This window comes from Coffea arabica, chromosome 2c, assembly GCF_036785885.1.
Source record: "Coffea arabica cultivar ET-39 chromosome 2c, Coffea Arabica ET-39 HiFi, whole genome shotgun sequence".
In the NCBI taxonomy this organism is placed as follows: Eukaryota; Viridiplantae; Streptophyta; class Magnoliopsida; order Gentianales; family Rubiaceae; genus Coffea; species Coffea arabica.
The window spans coordinates 13734913-13754701 of NC_092312.1; the positions used below are offsets into that span (position 1 = coordinate 13734913).

Consider the following 19789-nt stretch of genomic DNA (forward strand, 5'->3'; position numbering starts at 1 on the left):
ATGCGGTTCACAGCCCATAGCATAAAAAAAAATATTTACATAATGAATGTTTTGAAAGAAAATATATATCTAACTTATACTTGATTGAAACTTGCCGTCTAAAGGTAGTATGTATCATCACCATATTCATCCAACAGTCAGACTTGCAGGGTACTGCGATACACACTTTTCTGCTAAACTACCAAATCCTATGAGGCTATGATTTAAGTTAAAATTCATAGATAATTGCATAAGCTAAAACTTGAATCTATAATGACTTCTCAAACTACGAATTGAAACTATATAATCATGCTGAAGTTTTAAGAAGTTATTTGCATAGAAATTAGTAATCTATAGAGTATATATTCATCATCTTGATATTTATCCATCTTAGGCAAGTGATGACAACCACTATATGGCTTTTATTTTGATTCAACATATTAAACGGCCTTCCAGAGAGAGAGAGAGAGAGAGAGAGAGAGAGAGGATGGAGCTCAAAAGAGAAGCCGTACAGAAGTTCTTCGTCTAAAGTTATAAAGGCTATCCGACACAAGTACCACTAGAAGATCTCACACCCTAAGCTAAGTGTGCGAGTGAGACCTCAAGTACTCAGTCTCCTTCTAGCCAAGACCACCAGTTTGGAAAAACATTTAGATAGACTCAGTTTAAAGGTCTACTTGTAAATCGTGTGGTATAGTCAAGAATCACATGATCATGGCGATGATGTACGAGAATGTGGAAAAAGTATGTATGGAGAGTCTCTTGAATATACCACATGAATCGCAAGTAAGGCCGTAAACCCAATCTATCTAGGTGTTTACCAATAGTTTCTGTGAGTATACTGTGTACATCATCTCCTTTGCTAGTGTCTGTGCATTTTACAAGCTAGATTGCACTGAGGGATCAAGGTTTCAGAGAGAAAGAGAAAGCCTTGTGTTGACATCCGATTCACCCTTATTTTGCGCCATGTCCTTGTAGCTCCCAAGACTTCGGCTTAAACTGAGTTGTAAATCAGGCGACCACTCTTTGCCATCCAGGATCTTATGCTCATTCATCATCTGAACAGAAGGAAGGAAAAATTCAGTAAGATTAAAGAATGCATATTCAAATAATTGAACCAATGGTGAAAGAATGTTTATAGCAGAAAATGGGGCATTACCTGATGCCTGTACGGGGACTCAATTTTCAAGATGTTGGCAGGATTATTTCCGTTCGTTTCAACCCTTTCAGCTGTCAAGCTATCCCTACGATTCCAGTTAGCTCGCTGCATGAAGTAGGTTGCCCCGGCTGAATTTTCCGGTTGATGAAATTGATTATAGAGTGGTTGAAAAGGAGCATTGGCCCATTTGCTAGCTGTAGGGTCGACCCTTTTCTCTTTCAAGTGATGTGAACTGAATTCACGTGGTGGCCATCTTTTTTCTTCAAGAAAACTGCTAGGTCTAATGGGACCATTTCTTGTGGCTCCATGCATGGCATGAAATATGCTTGAATTGCAAGACTTGCCTTGACTTTTCATCATACTATCTTGATAGTAAGACCACTGCTGGAATCTGGAAACAGGAGAATGAAGAAAGAGAAGTTAATTAGTAACTTGGACCAAGTTTCATTGCCTTTGATCACCACTATTTAGGTTTATCAACTGATTACCTCGAAGAGAGAGATTTAGTCTCATAAGGAGATTGGAGTGATGCATTACTAAGAATATTAACAATGTTGTTTCCCCCATTGGGGTTGGAGGCTACAACAATTGCACCATTCTGGTATCTGAACTGCTCAACAGGGCTACACATTTGGTCCATTCGCCCTGAAAAGGGACCTTTTCCTTGCATCCCTCTTTTAGCTAGACCTATTACTGTCAATACAAAACAAACTAGTCAATCTAACTATCAAGACTTTTATGCGGCTAGTGGTTGAAAGCATGAACAGTGAAGAAAGTTAGAGTTACCTTGTCCAGATTCATCGAGTTTCTTGCTACGATACATCTGAAATCAAGGGGAAGTGATCAGGGAAATGAAGGATGCAGAAGTAGCAAAAGACACTAGTAGAACTAGTTGTAGCAAAAAGGAGCACTTTCTATACCTGCAAGTGACTTTTTACATGAGCAATGCTTAGTCCTCGAACGTTCATTAATTGAAGCACCAGTTTTGGAGTTGCTCCTGGCCAAGAAAAGTTAATTTAATTCCATGAGTGGCCATTGCTATATGTTTAGGAATCTTAACTAGGACAAAACTTCATGACAAATAATGGACTTGGAAAAAGCAAAACAGTAGCGAAGTTCTTTTTCTTACTTTCTTGACCACCTAATCTTTCAATTGCATGCACAAAAGAGAGATGGAGATCAGGTGTCCATCTGAGCCTCGGCAGTTTAGATCGATTATATTGACGAACCTTTTTCTCATTTCGTTCGACAGATGTACAATAATTTTCTGAGTTTCCTTCGCTTGATTTCTCGCAATCCACAAGACTCAAGTCAGGAACCTCACTACTGGTTTCCTCATCTACATTGCTGCTTGCTTCTTCATTCAAATCAATGGATGAGATATTCAGTGAAGAGTCTGGTGATGTCTGTGCTGTATCATCCTCATTTCTATCGCTCTTTAATTTTGCATTGACATCAGAATCTTCAACCATCGCTTCACAATTGAACTCTTCAGCTAAAGTAGTTGCACTTTTAGTTGACATTTATGGCTACACATGTTCAAGAAGTGAAAAGTAATTAATTATCCAGATCTAAAATTGGAAGAAGCAATTGGGAAATTAATAAATTAAAAGATTAATGGATACACATTGGGTACGCGTTAATTAAACATCTAAATCATATTTAACCTAGCATGTTAATACACATCATCCATCATAATTAATGGACTCCCCACATACGAAATTTTTTTTCAAATTAACTATACTTTTCCAAAAAAAAAATAATAGATTAATCTTATATACACTGACAGTGTATATACTTTCATCATTAGATGTTTGTCACATAATCTAAATTTGAATTTGAAACTCACATTTTGCATATGTGTCATACATTCAACCATGATAATATATATAATGTCAGCATATATAGGATTAACTCAAAACTAATACACGAAACGCCTTGTAACGAGTACCCAATGAGCACTCATTAATCGTAAATTTAGTTTTTCTTCTACATAAAGGAAGATACACCAAGGTGAGGTTATTAGCTGAATTTTGTGTTTTTTTGGATGTACATCCTTTCATTGTATGGTCATCAGTCTTTTCCCTATTCAATACTAATAACTTTCAACGCAGAGCACCCAACAAGATAATAACGGCATTGTTGCCGGTGTTACCCAGAGAAATTAAGTGCCATCTATGCAATAAGTTAGTTTTGGGGGAAAATGAAGTGTTGATCATGTAAGAAAATATTAAGTCTCTCTGAGTATGTTGTTCCAATGTGAAGCATGCATGGATCATTAGGGTTAAGATTTTCAACTACTCTATTTACACTTTTACAAAATAACACCTGTCTGTGACGTCATCGAACACCTATCCAAAATAATCTTTGTGACTACACCGATACCTAATCTTTTAATCTCATAGTAAGATTAAGAAGGATGAATATGTATATAGGTGTTAATGGTCCGATTACTAGTTCGTAGTGCAGGAGGGCAATCATTCGAATTTCTAATCATCCTATCTCCTCCCATGGGAACAAGAAGAAGGTCAAGAAAAAACAAAACAATTTTTTGTCAAGTAGCAAGCAACTAAAATATCCTTCATTCATGGGCTCATCTACCTACTACCTTGCCGAGAATTCACAGGCCACGAATAGATTATTGCACTATGGTGCAAGTTCATTCGTAAACTTTAATAACAAGAAAAAAAAACATTGAAATTTCAACTGAACAGAAAGTAGAATACGGATGACCACGTAAGCTTCAATTACTATATAAGCAAAGGGTATTAACCTAGAAATAGTACTTTTACCTGATTAGATGAGTGCAAAAGAAGGCATGAAACCTTAAAAATGAGAAGGAACTTCTTTATTCTTGAGAGAAACTCAAACAAGAAGAGAAAAATGGAGAAGAGAAGGGAGATAGCCTTTCAGTTTTGGGTCAGCATAATGTGATGTAGAAGAAAAGTTCAGAAGGTTATAAATGAGTACATACGTTGATATGGAACCTCTTTCATGAAGCAATCAATTTCCAACACCTACTGTGATATATTTCCTCAAGTTTCCTAGTCATGATTAATTTTCAATCACGCAAAAGCTCATACTTGTCTAACAGCTTGACCGTGTAAGAATATTACCAATCTCTCATCTTTTATTTGCCTTTCATGTTTTTTTTCTGATGTATGAATTCTAAATCATGATCAAGTAGTGAACTAGTTACAAATATTTGACCTGTACCTAAGATTAAAAGTCATACAAGAAAGGAAGAAACACAGAAAGGAACAAGCAAGCAGGAGGAAATGAAACCCTTCACTTGCAAGGTGAAACCCTCTAGAGGTGGGCTTTTAGACCGCAAAACTGAGATATAGAAGCAGTAAATATCTTCAAATTTTATGTGTTCATTTTCCTTGTAATTTGTGGGATGTCTGGATCATCCCCCCCCCCCCCCCCCCCCCACAACACACAAAAATAATAAAATAAATAAAAGACCAACCTAATCAGAAGGTAACTATTATGGCTCAAACGAAAAGTAATTAGCAGAAACCCGTGATTCATGCAACCCCTAAATCAATCAAAATTTCTATAGAAGAGGGAAAACAGTTTAAAGAAGGCAAGTATAACCAAAAGAATTCATCGGATCCGTAGATACAAACCATTCAGCGAATTAATTTCTTGATTCCTGAGCTTCCAACACCAGCACTTGCTTGAGATGATTATCAACTATGCCACAGCTTCCAAAACTTTTCTCAGATGATTAATAGAATTGATGTCGATGACGAGTTATATACTCTATCAATCGGGCTTCACTCGAACTTCCAAAATTCTGAGCTTAAGCAAGATTTAAGTTCTATTGTCAAAGTGAAGAAAAGATGTAGGAAAGAGAAGAGGGAGGGATATAGTTGGCTGATGGGAGGACAAGCAAGGAGAACTAAAACTTGTATTATTTTCTGGTCGTTTGTGATCGAAGTTCAACTCAAAGAAAAGGGGATCAAGTTTTCAGATGTTTCAAAAGAGTTAAATAGGTAATCCAAAGATTGAAATTCAACGTTGGACGGACAGTCCACTTGTGCTCATAATAAAGCAATAATTCTTCCATTATGAAATATGGATACAGACGAGACTGGTCCCTTTGGCTGGTTGAGAGAGTATCATGTGACTTTCTAAAGGGGTTATATTTTTTCTTGTGTTAGTCCTCTCTTTGACAGTTGTTCAAGGTAGGAATTAGGAATTAGGATCTTTCTATCTCTCTCTCTTGGTGGTGGCCTCTGATTAAATTAGTTTGTTTGACCTTTGTTGCAGACTCCTTCAATTAATTTATATGTGTATGGTGTTTGTTGAAATTTGAAAAATGTTGTATATTTAAATGTTGCTTATAATTAAATTGTGATTCTAATGTAGGGACAGAAATGGTTGCATTTTTCTTCTTTGACAGATCAAAAATGGTGTTGGAGATCAATCCACATAACTACAGAAGAATTTGCAGTCTTATCATGTAAAATGATTCAATTAATACACTTTTTCATCAAAAGTTTTGTTTGACAATCGTGTTGCATGCACAATCATATGAAAAAAATAAATGTATAATTAGATTGGGTCATCAAATGAAATGACTTAATTGATTAAAAAGCTTTTCACTCGCATATTTAAATATTTTTGGCACTCATATTTCATGACTAATCCAAGTAAACTTCAAAGATTTTCAGGACAAAGTTGATATAATTTTGAAATTATCTCTTCCAGTCCCATCAACTGGATGTGAATCTAAAGCATATCTCGTCATGGTTTTCTCTCTTTTTCATTTTTATATTTTTTCATGGACATGATGAAAATGAACTTAATTAAAGGTGAGAGGGAATCTGAAATCTAAATTATTAAGTACTAAAATTTTAACATTTGAGAGTATTCTATATTGATAAATAAATAACTTATCACTTATTGTTTTGAATACGTTTTGCCTAAACACTTTAGAATTACTAAATTAATTAAGACATTCTTTTTTTTTTTTGTTATCAAATACGTTTAAATATATTAAGGTATGAACCTATTAAATTTAAGTTCTAAATTGGATTATCAAATATGGCCATAGTCTCAAACTGGCTGAGGGTAGCTAGTATTGATTCTGGTTTAAGGAAACCTTAAACTCAATCCCAAGTTAATGGGGACGATAATGAGACACTAAACTGTGATTCTAAGGGGTGAATGCCATACTAGTGCATTCAATAGTCACTTGAGCCTCATCACTTATCTCACAGCAGTTTTCAATCCTAATACTGGAAACCACCGCTTTAATTGAGCCTCATTAGATACTAATGCAGCAATACTATAGAATTTCAGTATCTAAAGGTAACATCCTTTTCCGTTTGGGTCAAAAAAACAAAAAAGAATACTACTAGTTTAATATGGGACTGAATGTTAACAAGTTTGCTCAAACTAGTTGATTAGATTCAAAGAATTGAATTCTGAGTATGTATTTCTCGAAATTTTTGGGGTAACAAATGGAAGCTAAAAGTCCAAAATTAAGTCAATTTTGGTAGGACTTCCATATTCAAACTGGTAGAATTGACCCATTTGTCATAAGCAACTATTCAACAGTAAATGAAGCATGTTACCCTTCTACCTGCACTTTTGACAAACATCCGCACTGCCATAGAAGCAAGCGTAATTTGGACGTATGATCCAATAAAAAAAATCATATATAGAATTTTCCTCGTCATAGGAGTAATGGAAGATTGAAATCCCTTTCCTTCCCTGCTTTCAGGAAAAACGAGAAATTGAAATTTCAGTCTTAGGACTTTTGCTCCAATGAATGTAAAGAAAATAATGACTCCGGCAATGAAAAGTCATAAGCTTAATATACCAGTCTCGAAGCCATGAAGAGTCTTCTTTTGGTGCCATATTGACTTGGCTTGGACGGTGATTCACCTATTATAAACAGGCTAGATTTACGAAATACATTATTGACAACTTGATTTCAACAAATATATATATATATATTTATATATATATAATGGGAACCATGATTGCATTTCACCAAACAATTCTCATGAATTTGCCATTTTCTTCTAATTTTGATACTTTAAAGTGGAAAATTTGATTACATCGTATGCTGAAAGTAATTATTGTTACCTCTAACCCTATCTTTAAACTTAGAAGTGTCCCTTCTCAAACATGTTTCATTTGTTCAATGTGCACGGTCTGCATTCTTTGTGTAAATAGACCAGATTTTCTTTTTGGAAAGATAAATACAGTCCAGCTGATAATGATATGATTATAAACAAAAAATAAAAAAAAAAAAGATGAAGATAGATGGGTTGACGGAGAAAAAATGCATGCAGTACCAAATTTCTTCTCTACAGGGTCACCGAATTGCTTGAATTATAGAGCCAAATTTCCGTGCAAATAGGGAAATCCTGATATGAGTTGCCGAAGTTTTAATGCATTGTTAGTCAAGGAATTCTTTCCATAGTTGCATTTCAATGATTGACTCTATTTAACATATTTCATACATCCCTTGAGCCTTTACCGTGCTAATATGGTCTTCTAAACCAAATTGTAACCACAATTAATCTTTGAAAGGTCCGATTTGTTTCTTCTAACAAAAGTAGCTAGGTCAAACACCAACAAGCAAAAATGTCATAATGTGTATGTTGTCCACTTTCAAGCATGTGTACGCATGGAAATTGTCTACAAATTATATCCACAGAAATTCCAAGTTTTTGTCATAGGAACTGTTCTAGAATTGGACTAGGCGTCATGGGGGTTTTAAAAAATTAAGCATTAGAGGTACCTACATGCCTTAGAAAATTCTTGATTTCTTGTCTTCTCGTGCGCATGGGGATTGGAGAGAGTTGACCTCAAGTATTTTAAGACAATGGAATCTTTCAAAGAATCGTTTCATCATTTTTCCCATTAGTTATTTGTCATGGAAACAGACGTCCAACCTAAAAAAAAAAAAGAAGCATATGCATGCATATAATGATACGTCATGGTCCATAAAAATGGACCAAAATTTGCATGGGAGCATAAAGTAAATGAGAGCACCAGAATGATTGCTTTCAAATGAGGAATATATTATTCATAAGGGGAATTTTTGGTTTATTCTCGCTACTTTTCAGCATTCTATCTTCTGCATGGCTGCATCCAATAGTCCACCTCGATTTGGAATTTTGAGCATTTTGTATAGGGGTCAAATTGCAGTCTTTAATTAATCTTGGGCTGTTTTCTTAAATGTAAAATTCTAAAAAGGTGACCATGCACTTTGTCAAAACCTTTCAGAGAGGACACTGCTTTCCCTAGATTAATTCTTCTTGAGGGCCCCTCTCTTTCTTTGCATTTTAATTTGACCAAAAGCACTCATGGAGCAGCCAGCTCTTACCGGCCTAAATCAATAGGTCATGCTGATCACAAATCTAGATTGTGCATATAATTTTTGAACTTTGTCCCATTCAACACAACTTGTACCATGTGTATGAGCTGGATCATATAGTTTCTAATCAAACAATTACGTCAAGGTTTTTGCTTAATTTCAATATACAGATGAACCCAAATCCAGTTAAACTCTGTTTTTGCTTCTAGTTTTTGTTTCTTGCAATATATCCTTTATTTCTGCATTGCCCGCAACAACTTTAATTTATAGGTCAATCCTTTCTCCTATGCATGTCAATGTACGTAGGTCCAATTTCACTAGATAAAATTTGTCACGCAAGAGAATGAAAGATACAGAAAAAGGAAAAAAAAAAATGGAGACCTTAGAACATTGCAATTTGTCATGCGAGGAGCCGCAAATGCAGCAAGTTGAGCTCTTTGTTGCGTCATAGAGTTTAATAAATTAAATCTTGGGGAAAGTACCTTAACCCCCTTATATATGAACATCACCACTAACAATTCTTCAAAAGAAAGAAAAAAAAAAAAAGAAGATCACCACTAACAACTGTTTCAAGGGAACAACGTTCATAGCTTTCGGTTCAATTCAGGTTCAGCCGCAAAATGTCAAAGATGTTGGGGATTTTTCTGCCGACAGGGGGGAAAAAGGATGCTGTGATTAAGTAATTAATGTGCTCATGACTTTCGAATGTTTGCTTGCCATAAAATCAATTATGCATCTCATCTATATTACTATTAACAAATGCCCTTTTGTCCTGGGATTGGACTTTTTCTTGAACCATCAAATTCGAGATTTTGATTTAATCAACAAGATAAACGATACCAATGGTCATTGAACTTTTGGCCGTCTTTCTATCTAGTCTTCCAACTTTTAAAAGTGCCGATCACGACTCTTGACTTATGAATTTGGTTCTAAATATTCTTTCCAGTCCAGACCGTATAACAATTTTCACCTTGCCTCTAAGATTTGATTGAATGTCAATTCTCCTTTTCTAAGTTACGTAAATAGTAAGGCATAACTAGTTCTTTATACTAGCTTTTGTTAACTATTAATGGTTGACAAATTTGAGATAAAAGAAAATGACAACGCTATCTTTCTAACAATTGACATCCATAAATTTGTCAAATTTGGGCGGATCGATTTCATGGCTTCCGCTATCCTCTTCTAGCTTCCTCCTAGTATAAAATAAATTGTAAAAAAATAAAATTTATGATAGTCCTTTTTTCTAATTGATGTTAGTCTATTGCACTAAAACCTTCTTCTTCTTCTTTTTTTTTTTTTTTGGATTTAACTCTCCTATCCCTCCCCAAACCCTTCTTACTCCCAAGAGTTTCAACCAGGATTCTAACCCTGAATCTTTAAAAAAAAAAAAAAGGATTTTAAGACCCTCTTTTGACTACTGAGCCGATCCTAGTGGTTGTCCTAAAACTTCTTTGACAATGCGTTGACAGCTAATGTAAAACAATTTATAAAAATATACATCCATCACAAAACCTATTTGGTAAATTCAAGGATATTGGTGGTGATGTTTAGTTCTTTCTAAATATGGGGCTCAAAGAAACCACAAACGAAATAGTGTGTTGGATATTTTAATAAAAGATATCACATATTTATTTTGAATTCAAATAAAATAAATTACAAATTCTTTAAATAAATTTTCAGTTACAAATTGAAACATTTAAATGTGTAACTTATGAGATTTATGTCTTGCTTTTGTAACTTATGTAATGATTAGGTTTTATGAAATCATTTAGTAATTTTCTTTTTTTTTTACCGCTATACAATGAGTCTAGACTTTTCAATTTGTAACTGAAATATGAGGTGTTAATTCCTATTAATGTTGGTATTTTAATATACCTAATTTCTTAGCCTATATATATAAGGCATCTATCAATCAAACCAAATACATACTTTGCTATCTCTATACTACGTTCTATTTTTCCTCCACTACTATAAGAGTTTATAAGGCAAAGAGCAGTGTTAGTGTGAGGTTTCTGTCTTGCTCCAATAGTGTAGATTGGAGTAGACTATGGGTTCGTTTGGATTCCTTGTTTTTGCCTCTGTTTTTGAAAAACTGTTTTTCACATTCCAAATGCTACAGTAAATGTGTATTTTCAAAATAACTCTAAAAACACCATATCCAAACATTATATCAAAAACAACTCCATATGCATATTTCAATTTGTATATTTCAATTATGTATATTATATATATTATATTAATATAAATTGAAAATTATATGTTTATATATTATATATTATATAAATATTTATATACATTAATATTATACATAATATAATATAATATACATAACATAATATACATAATATGTAATATTGTATACATAAATGTATAAATATTTATACATAATATATTATGTACATTATATTATAATAAATACATTATTAATGTATAATATTATTATGTACATTATTGTGTATAATAATGTATAATAATGTTATGTATATAATATATAATATACATAATATGTATAAATGTATATTATGTATAATATATTATATTATATATATACAATATTATGTATACTATACAAATTGAAAATTATATATTATATAAATATTTATATAATGAAATATACAATAAATATTACAAATTGAAATATTATATAAACACCATATTTATAATATTATAATATTTATAATTAATATTAATGTATATTATGTATATTATGTATATTAAATATTTATATATTATATATTTATTTATACATATTCTAAATATGTTATTTTATTTAAAAAATATTTTTATATATTTATGATATTTGTATATAAATATTATATATTATTATATTATACATTTATATAAATGTACATTTATACATAATATATATATATATTTATGTATATTTATAATATACATTTATATTATGTATTATATATAATATAATAGATTTATACATTTATATTAATATACATAATATTAATTTTACATTTATACATAATATTAATACATTAATACATTTATATTAACATATTAATACATTTATACATAATATTAATATATATTTATAATATATTAATTTATACATTTATATAACATTCATTTATAATTTATACATTTATAATAATATACACTTATATTGTGTATTATATATAATATAATACATTTATAATGCATTTATATATTTTTATATAAATATATAAATATATTTATTTATAAATATTTATAAATGTATTATAAATGCATAAATGTATATTTATATAAAAATATAAAATTATAAATTATAAATTATATTTTATAATTTATACATTTATATAATATTCATTTATAATAATATACATTTATGAATATATTTATATTATGTATTATATATAATATAATACATTTATATATTTTTATATAAATATATTTATTTATGAATATTTATAAATATATTATAAATGTATATTTATATAAAAGTATAAAAATTATAATCCATAATTTATACATTTATACATTAATATAATATTCATTTATAATTTATTCATTTATAATAATATAAGTTTATAAATATATTTATATTATGTATTATATATAATATAATACATGTATATATTTTTATATAAATATATAAATATATTTATTTATAAATATTTATAAATGTATTATAAATGCATAAATGTATATAAATATAAAAATTATAAATTATAAAAATACTCAAAAACATGTTTTAAAAATACCTCTAAAAATAATCCAAAAAACATCTACACTAAGTTTTTCATATAGTTTTTGAAAAACAACCTCACAAACAACTAATCAAAACGGACTTGTATTTCAAAAACGAAATGCTACAGTGCTGTTTTTGAAAAACAATCCCAAAAACAGCTAATCCAAACGCAAGTTTACAGTATGCAAAAGGCTAGGCTGTTGTATCCTGGAGGCGACGTGCTGAGACCTACTACACTGGCGCGTGAATCGTCTTAAAGAGAGCGACCTAGTCCGCACCTCAATCCATGCCAAATCAACATTTTTATGGTACAAATTATTTGCATTTTTAATGCAAGATTAAGGTATGAATTTTTGTTAAATTTTATTAGAGAAATTATTGTGACTTATATGATTTATTTTGGTCTAGAACCAACAATTTTAAGACGAGTTAGCCTCTTCACATAAGATAAGGTTATCATTGCATGTTTTGCTTCTAAATAATCTAATCATAAAACTAACATAATCCCGACGATAAGAATCTTACATGGTGTATAACATAATCCGGACAAACTTTAATAAACAAGATGTTTCATGTGAATGGTCACAATTATAGACTGAGACTAGAAAGGGTAATATCCATTGGTTTTATGTGCTTTAGAGTCTGGTATCAATATTATGTAAGAGCATATAAATAATTCACAATATATACCTTTGAATCCAAGTTGCCTATTATTAACAGAATATCATGTATTTGTTTGTTCAAGGGAAACATGGTACTTGCATGATGTCTTTGTATATTAGTAGACTAAATATAATAATTTTTTGCCGTTTTTGAGTTTTTAATATATGTTGGATGAAGCAACTATTTTCACATGAGTTTGTCATGTTACATAGTGAACTTTCAATGTTTCTTATATTAACGGATTTATTCCGATTGAAAATTTTGGCATTGACATATAAATGATTAATTTGGTGATAAAGATATATACTCCATGAAATGCATGTATAACGTGACCAATTATTGTCTTAAGAATAGTGGTATCAAGGTACATCAAAAAAAAAATTGCAATTATGAGGGTTCAAGTTATATTTAAATAGCGGTGGTTTAAAATTCTCTAGTTTTATCTTCAATTCATATAATCTTAGTCCGGCTTGAGGTTTGCATTTTCACAAGCAATAAACGGTATTGATAATACATGAAGAAAATATTACACTGTCACCAAGGAAAAATTATATACATGGATAATAGCTTTAGTGGCTTGAAGTTGTGAAATATAAAGTTATTAGCCATATAATTCTCAACAATTCTATTCTCTTGACTTGTATTTTGTTAAAATTGTGAATGTGAACTTTTGAGTTGAAAATGTGATATTGTACATTGAAAAATATGTATTCGAGTCAAAGGCCATCAATTTGCAGGCAACCAACAACTTTTGGATTTGTATTAAATTATTTCATATTGTTTGCTATGTGGCTGTCTTTGCATTTAATGAAAACTGGAATACTTAATTTCCTTGCCAAGCATGACTATAGTAAGACTATGCTTTGATGGAATCGCGAACAACGGATGCTAACTAAGCTGGTAGCTATGAATTTTGAAACTCTTTGAGATTTTTCATTATAAGGCTTGCATTACTTGCAAGTTGAATTTTGAAAGTAGAAGCGCGGAATATGAATATTGGGTGCTGAAACTTATAACTTGCCTTTAAAGTCATACTTGTTTGTGGAGGAAATTATACACTTTCAAAGTGATGCGAATTTGTTTTTTGCAAATACAAAATGCAGCATTTTGGTCCTAAGAAGATATCAGGTCACTTTTTGGCCTTAAAAAGTAACGTGTCTACCATGGGATGATAGTTTCAATGGCAATTAGGTTTTCTTTTCCTTTTTGTTTTCCCTATTCAAACTACGTAAGATATTCCTTTTTGGTTTCGCCGCCGCTGCTCATGACTTGTATTCTAGTCAGCTTGGAATGCTTGTATCAAGGCTTGCAAGACTAATTCCTTGCTTTCCATCCAATCGAGCTTACTTTGATGCAGCGGTGTCAATCATAATCCAATTGTATTAACTTGCTCAAACTCATTAACTAATAAGTGGAATTAGATATGTAATGAATTTTGAATGAGTCTAAATGGATATGCAATTAAATTCATTTAATTGATGGATAGTGCGTTGATTGGACTTACTCTTTTATATTCATTTAAAAATAATTATACATCTAAACTCAATTTTTAGTGGGTATTAAGCTGACAAATTTGAATTTCTTACCAATCTAATAATAATAATAATAATAATATCAATATTTCTTGTCAAACAGCATGCAAAAAAATTAAAAAAATAAGTAAATTTCAAATGAGTTATAAATAAGTAATTGAGTATGGCCATATCCATTTATTAAATATCTATAAATAAGTTGACTCATTTGACCAATTTATTAAATAAATATAAATTAATTAATTCAATTATACCCATTATTTAATTATAATCCACTCAAATCCGTTTGAATCAATCATTTTGACACTTTTACTTCAATGGCAGACCAGTAGCTTTTGTCTATTTACAGCCAAAACAAACGGTCCATTTGATGATGGGCGAATGATGAGGATTGGCTCATTTATCAAAAAGCCTGTATACCCCTTTTTTCGTCGTAACGATAAAATTTTTATAACCTAATATAATCTAATATAGGAAAAGAAAAAGAGGAACTCAACCAATTAAGGTCGGCACATATTGTGATAAATTTTGGTCTCACCAAGTTGGCGGTTACCACCAAGCCAAAGGCCTAGTGGCTACTTCTTCACCTACTACTCAAGATTGGGGGTAGAGTTAGAATTAATTAACTGTTTATCTATTTTTGTCCATGTGTCGAGATTCTGTGAAGCTGAGCTAACCCCAAAAGCCGTACTTACTTTGAATTACAGGCTGCAACTCTGGTCTATTTGTTTGCCATCTAGTTAGTATTTATTATGTTTACACGTACTTCTTATTATTTTCCCTGTACTTTCAATCATCATTTTCCCCTTCTCATAATATATTCTTGCATTTTTCTGAAATCTTTTTTGTATGACATTTTAGATTGGATTAATTTTTTATATACTGACAGTGTATATACTATCACCAATAGATGCATGATAACTCATCTGAATTTAAATATAAAATTCAAATTTTACTCATGTGTCATGCATCCAACCGTGATAATGTGTACATTGTCAATATATATATATATATAATTTACTCTTTTAGATTTCCCATTTTAGAAGTTATCTTGGTTATTTTTCCTCTTGCCTTTTTTTTCCTGAAACGTTTGTTAACCCTTTTTCTGATTAATAATTCAAGAAAGAGGAGGCGTATATGGTTCGTAATTTACAAGTGATGTCATTTTTCCCCCTGAAATTATGTGTCATGGCAGGCACATGAATTTTAAAGGTTTAAAAATTGGCTTTAGAATGCTATTAGGACTAAAATTGGCTCCTTAATAAACCTCAATATCTAGTTTTTTTCTTTTAATTTTTCCTATTCATTATCCACTAGAAATCATTTGACCTTTCTCTAAATTCATATTAAGTATATTGATACATCAAGAAGACTCAAATCGCTATATAGAAATACTTTGGTTACAACAGAATCATTCAGGCTTATTTACTTGCCCTCACAGAATCAAAATGTAGGTGTCTGACCTTATTTAGGGATCAAGTAGCATTGAAATTTCTAATTGTACTACCATAGATGTGTCTGCAATGCGTCAAGCATCATAATAATTAGTTCTTAACATCTTCAGCACTTGACAAGACAAGAAGATGACCAAATTTGAGTGTATAGAAAGAAAAGGAAAATTTTGAGAACTTAAGAACGGAATATCACTTACTATATATATAATTTCAAGAGCTTGACATATAATGAAGCTTTTTGGATTAGCTTATTTCCTTGGCCATTTTAGGGGAGCAACATCTATGCATCTATCTATACAACTTTTAATTTTATCCTTATAATAGAAGCTAGCTAGTTTTTAGTTTTTACCTTAATTACCTGATCACATTTTGTTAACATAACTACTCAGAACCACCTTAAGTAATGTAACTATCAAATTACTATAGCCTAGCTATAAATCAAAGTTCTTTAATTAATTTATATAAATTGTACTTTTGTGCAAAAAAAAATTTGATATTCAATAATGTGATACAACCTCCATATTCATAGGCGAGATTGCAGTAAATGATCTTTTAATAGGGCCACCAAATGGACTTTCATTCTTTTTATCTGCTCCTGGTCCCCAAAAGCAAAAAGTTGAAGCCTACTGATAAAGGTTATTAATGTGATGAAAACATTCTTCAAGTCATAGACCTTTCAAGCCCGCGGGCTTGATTAAAAGTAGAGATGAGATATCTCTATTGTAAAAGAAAAGAAAAACAAACAAAGTCAATAAAATTATTTCATTCATTTTTTTTAAGGAAAAAGAGTAAAAAAAGATTAGCAATTACAAAATACATCGAGCGTGTCACAGAGAAATAGTGCAGCGTTACGATGCCAGTAACGCCGGACACATTTTGACTGGACTATGCCTCACACTTTGCCAAGAAAGAGTGGGCTGGGCTGGGCTGTGCATCACACGAACTCATTTTGACTGGACTATGACTCACGGAAACTTGTAGGGATGGCTTGCTTGCTTCGGTTAAAATTTGAAGACACCAATTTATTTGCATGCAAAAGGATCTTGATTGGATAATACATTATTTACAAAAAAAAATTATTTGATTACATCACAATCACATATTTTAATCATATTTTATAGTATATATATATATATATATATATATATATATATATATATCAACAAAAAGCATTATAGCGCTATTGAAAAAAAAAATCCTCCCAATTTCATAATCCAAGTTAGTCTGTTTTGTTAGTATTATAGTATATTTTTTATGCAGTTCGGGGGTAATTATAGTAACCTAGCACCTCTAGTTTAATTTCTTCAAAATATTTAATTCTAAACTTGATTTCTTATAGTAACTTTTGGATTGAGATATACTTTCAAAATTCCAAATGGTATACTAAAAAATACTTGATTAAATAGTTCTGAAAGAAAAGTGAGAAGTAAGGAAATAATATGTCATTTGTTGAGATCATTTGAATTCCCTTTTATAAGCAACTTGAAATAATTAATTTAGAAGAGTATACACCATACTCATATTTTACGTACATCACAAACACAATTTTCGACTAAATTTTGTCTTTTCAACTAATTTTTTATCTCATAAATACTATATAACAAAAAGTGTTACAGTGATTATTCAAATAATCTCCTATCCAAATACATCCTCATCGGACCTCTTGCATGTGAAAAGTAAGCTTAAAACTGATAGTCTCATAAATATGTAGGAAAAAGTCTTCCTTCTTCTTTTAAGCACAGATCAATAGTACAGATTTTGTTCTAGAAGAAGTCCATGCAGCAATTGGATTGTAAGTTTATACAATTGGTTTATTTTGTTGTCATACGATTTCAGTTGAACAGGGTGAAAAGGTGTAATTTTACTAGTCTTTAGCATCAACCTCAAGCACAATTAGAACAAAAAAAAAAAAGCCTCAAGCGCAATTTTTTTTTGTCTTGGCATTAAATAGCAAATGCTCTCCTGGTATAGAATAGAAATTCAAAATTTCGAAGATTACTCAGTTTTTTATTTGTATTATTTTCTTTTGTTGTGAGTACTCGAGAAACTGTGTATTTTACTAGGATGAAGCAGATAAAAAAGGATTTGAACCGAATAAAAATCTCTTGGTTGCTTAACTAGTATTCTTACCAATTTAACTAGATTGTGACAACAGTTTTTACTACCTTTTTGAATCTATATGTTTTTCGGAACATTGTGAAGTGCCAGGGTTCCACTGAGCCCATACCAATATTAGGTGTCCTAAAGTGTCATTAAATAGTGACATAAATGTAAATTTAGTGCGAATTTAACACATACACATGCGAAGTTGGCAGTCCAAATTGAACAAAAAGTTGGACAATTGTTAGGTGGGGTCCCAAAAAATTGACAAAAGAGCTCTTGGTAATCCCAATAGACAATATCAAAGTAAAATTAAATCAAATAAAGAGATGTTAGAATTTACATGATTCAATCAAAATTTACTTCAATTTTCTAGGGTCAAACTTAGTAAACTGGTATCATAGTTTCTTCGGAGGTTCTAGATTTCTATGATAACATTAATAATAACAAATAATGTTGTTGAAAATTTCAATAGAATGTCAATTTCAATATGCAACAACTCAAGATGGTGGTCATTTTGATTTAGAATGGAATTGACATAACAATATAGAGAGTGGAAAAATAATTCGAGGATGTGAGATGTCAATTGAGGTTTTTTGCGATTTTGGTCCATTAGGTCCCATTGAAGTTTTCGTGAAATTGGCTTGTCGAGGTCTGCCAGGACTTTCTATAAAGAAGGTGAAGCAAATTTGTTGCTATTTGTCGACGTTGGATACGCATTAAGGTAAAAATTTATTGAATTTATTTTTGTATCTTATATCAAAAATTTTATCAAAAGAAGCCTCTTCTCTTGGAGATCATAAATATGATATGTTTTAGGTGAATTCAAGTACGTCAAGACATGAGAACGAGGAATGAGAGATTTAAACTTGAAACTTCTAAATTATATCTATTCTTACTTATTTATCTTGCATGCTTTTATATCTAATTTTGGGCTAAAGAAAAACATCTATGGTAGTTAAATATGTGGATTCTCAAAAGAAAAACAGCCTGAAGATTTTATGCTTTAGCCAAAAGAATTTTCAATGAGTGTTGTATTGCGCAAATAATAAATCAATAGTAGAAAATGGAAGCCCAATCGGGGCTAAGAGCAAAAGGGACGCACGCCATTTGCTCTCCATATCAAATGACCTGTGGGGTGGGACCCGACCAACGGTTGTAAAACCGCGTCCGAGTACTTCGGATGTGGGGGCCCTCACCACCACCCATCACTACGGCCGGGCGAATCAATAGTCACACCAACTCCCCACCGGTTTACCGTTTACCGGTTGTGACCCACATCATCAAGTCAAGTCGGGTCCTCTGCAAAGATTATTTTGAGCAGGCAAATTGTCCGGAAACAAGCATTTCAAAGGTTATTGTTAATATGCTCCCTCAAAGTTCAATAGGATCCCTTTTTAGACCCTCACCTATTCAATTAGTGGCATATTTTTACAATATTTCATTTTTGCCAGTTTTTGGTCGAGCAATGCTTGCATAAATTGGTTAAAAAAAAAGAAAGGCCTTTCAAGTTTGTTGAACCATATTTACTTGTTTTACTGGAGCAAGAGGGAGAATTTACTTTTACAATTTATTTATTCAAATCTTACATTTATCTTTTGTTGAGAAAGTTTTGGTTCAGCAATTAAATTTGAAGTTTCAAGAATTATAGGTCTTGGATTCAGCTTTCCCCTTCTCCCTCCGTACATCTTATATCCAAATCTTCACCTATTTAAAAAAAATTTTTTAAAAATTACATTTGCCTTTTAACTTTTTTGCATTTAACTTGAATATTGCATTTTGTGTGAGAAAGAAAAATTAGACTTAAAATTTGAGATGAATATGAGATTCTATGGCCACAATTGATGGTTCTTGTTTCTAATTTGAGCATAT

The 19789-nt window shown here is 31.3% G+C and overlaps 1 protein-coding gene across 1 annotated transcript; it reads right to left on the reverse strand.

Annotated features, from left to right (window-relative positions):
- Nucleotides 1–467: 467 nt before the first annotated feature.
- LOC113726173 (uncharacterized) lies at nt 468–5226 on the reverse strand. Its single transcript, XM_027249736.2, has 7 exons — nt 4771–5226; nt 2268–2667; nt 2059–2135; nt 1925–1961; nt 1627–1831; nt 1139–1529; nt 468–1037 (listed from the first exon to the last, which is right to left on the reverse strand). Exons 2-7 carry the CDS (start codon nt 2659–2661, stop codon nt 891–893), a joined length of 1251 nt encoding a protein of 416 aa, XP_027105537.1. The 5' UTR covers nt 2662–2667; nt 4771–5226; the 3' UTR covers nt 468–890.
- Between the last annotated feature and the right edge of the window lie 14563 nt (nt 5227–19789).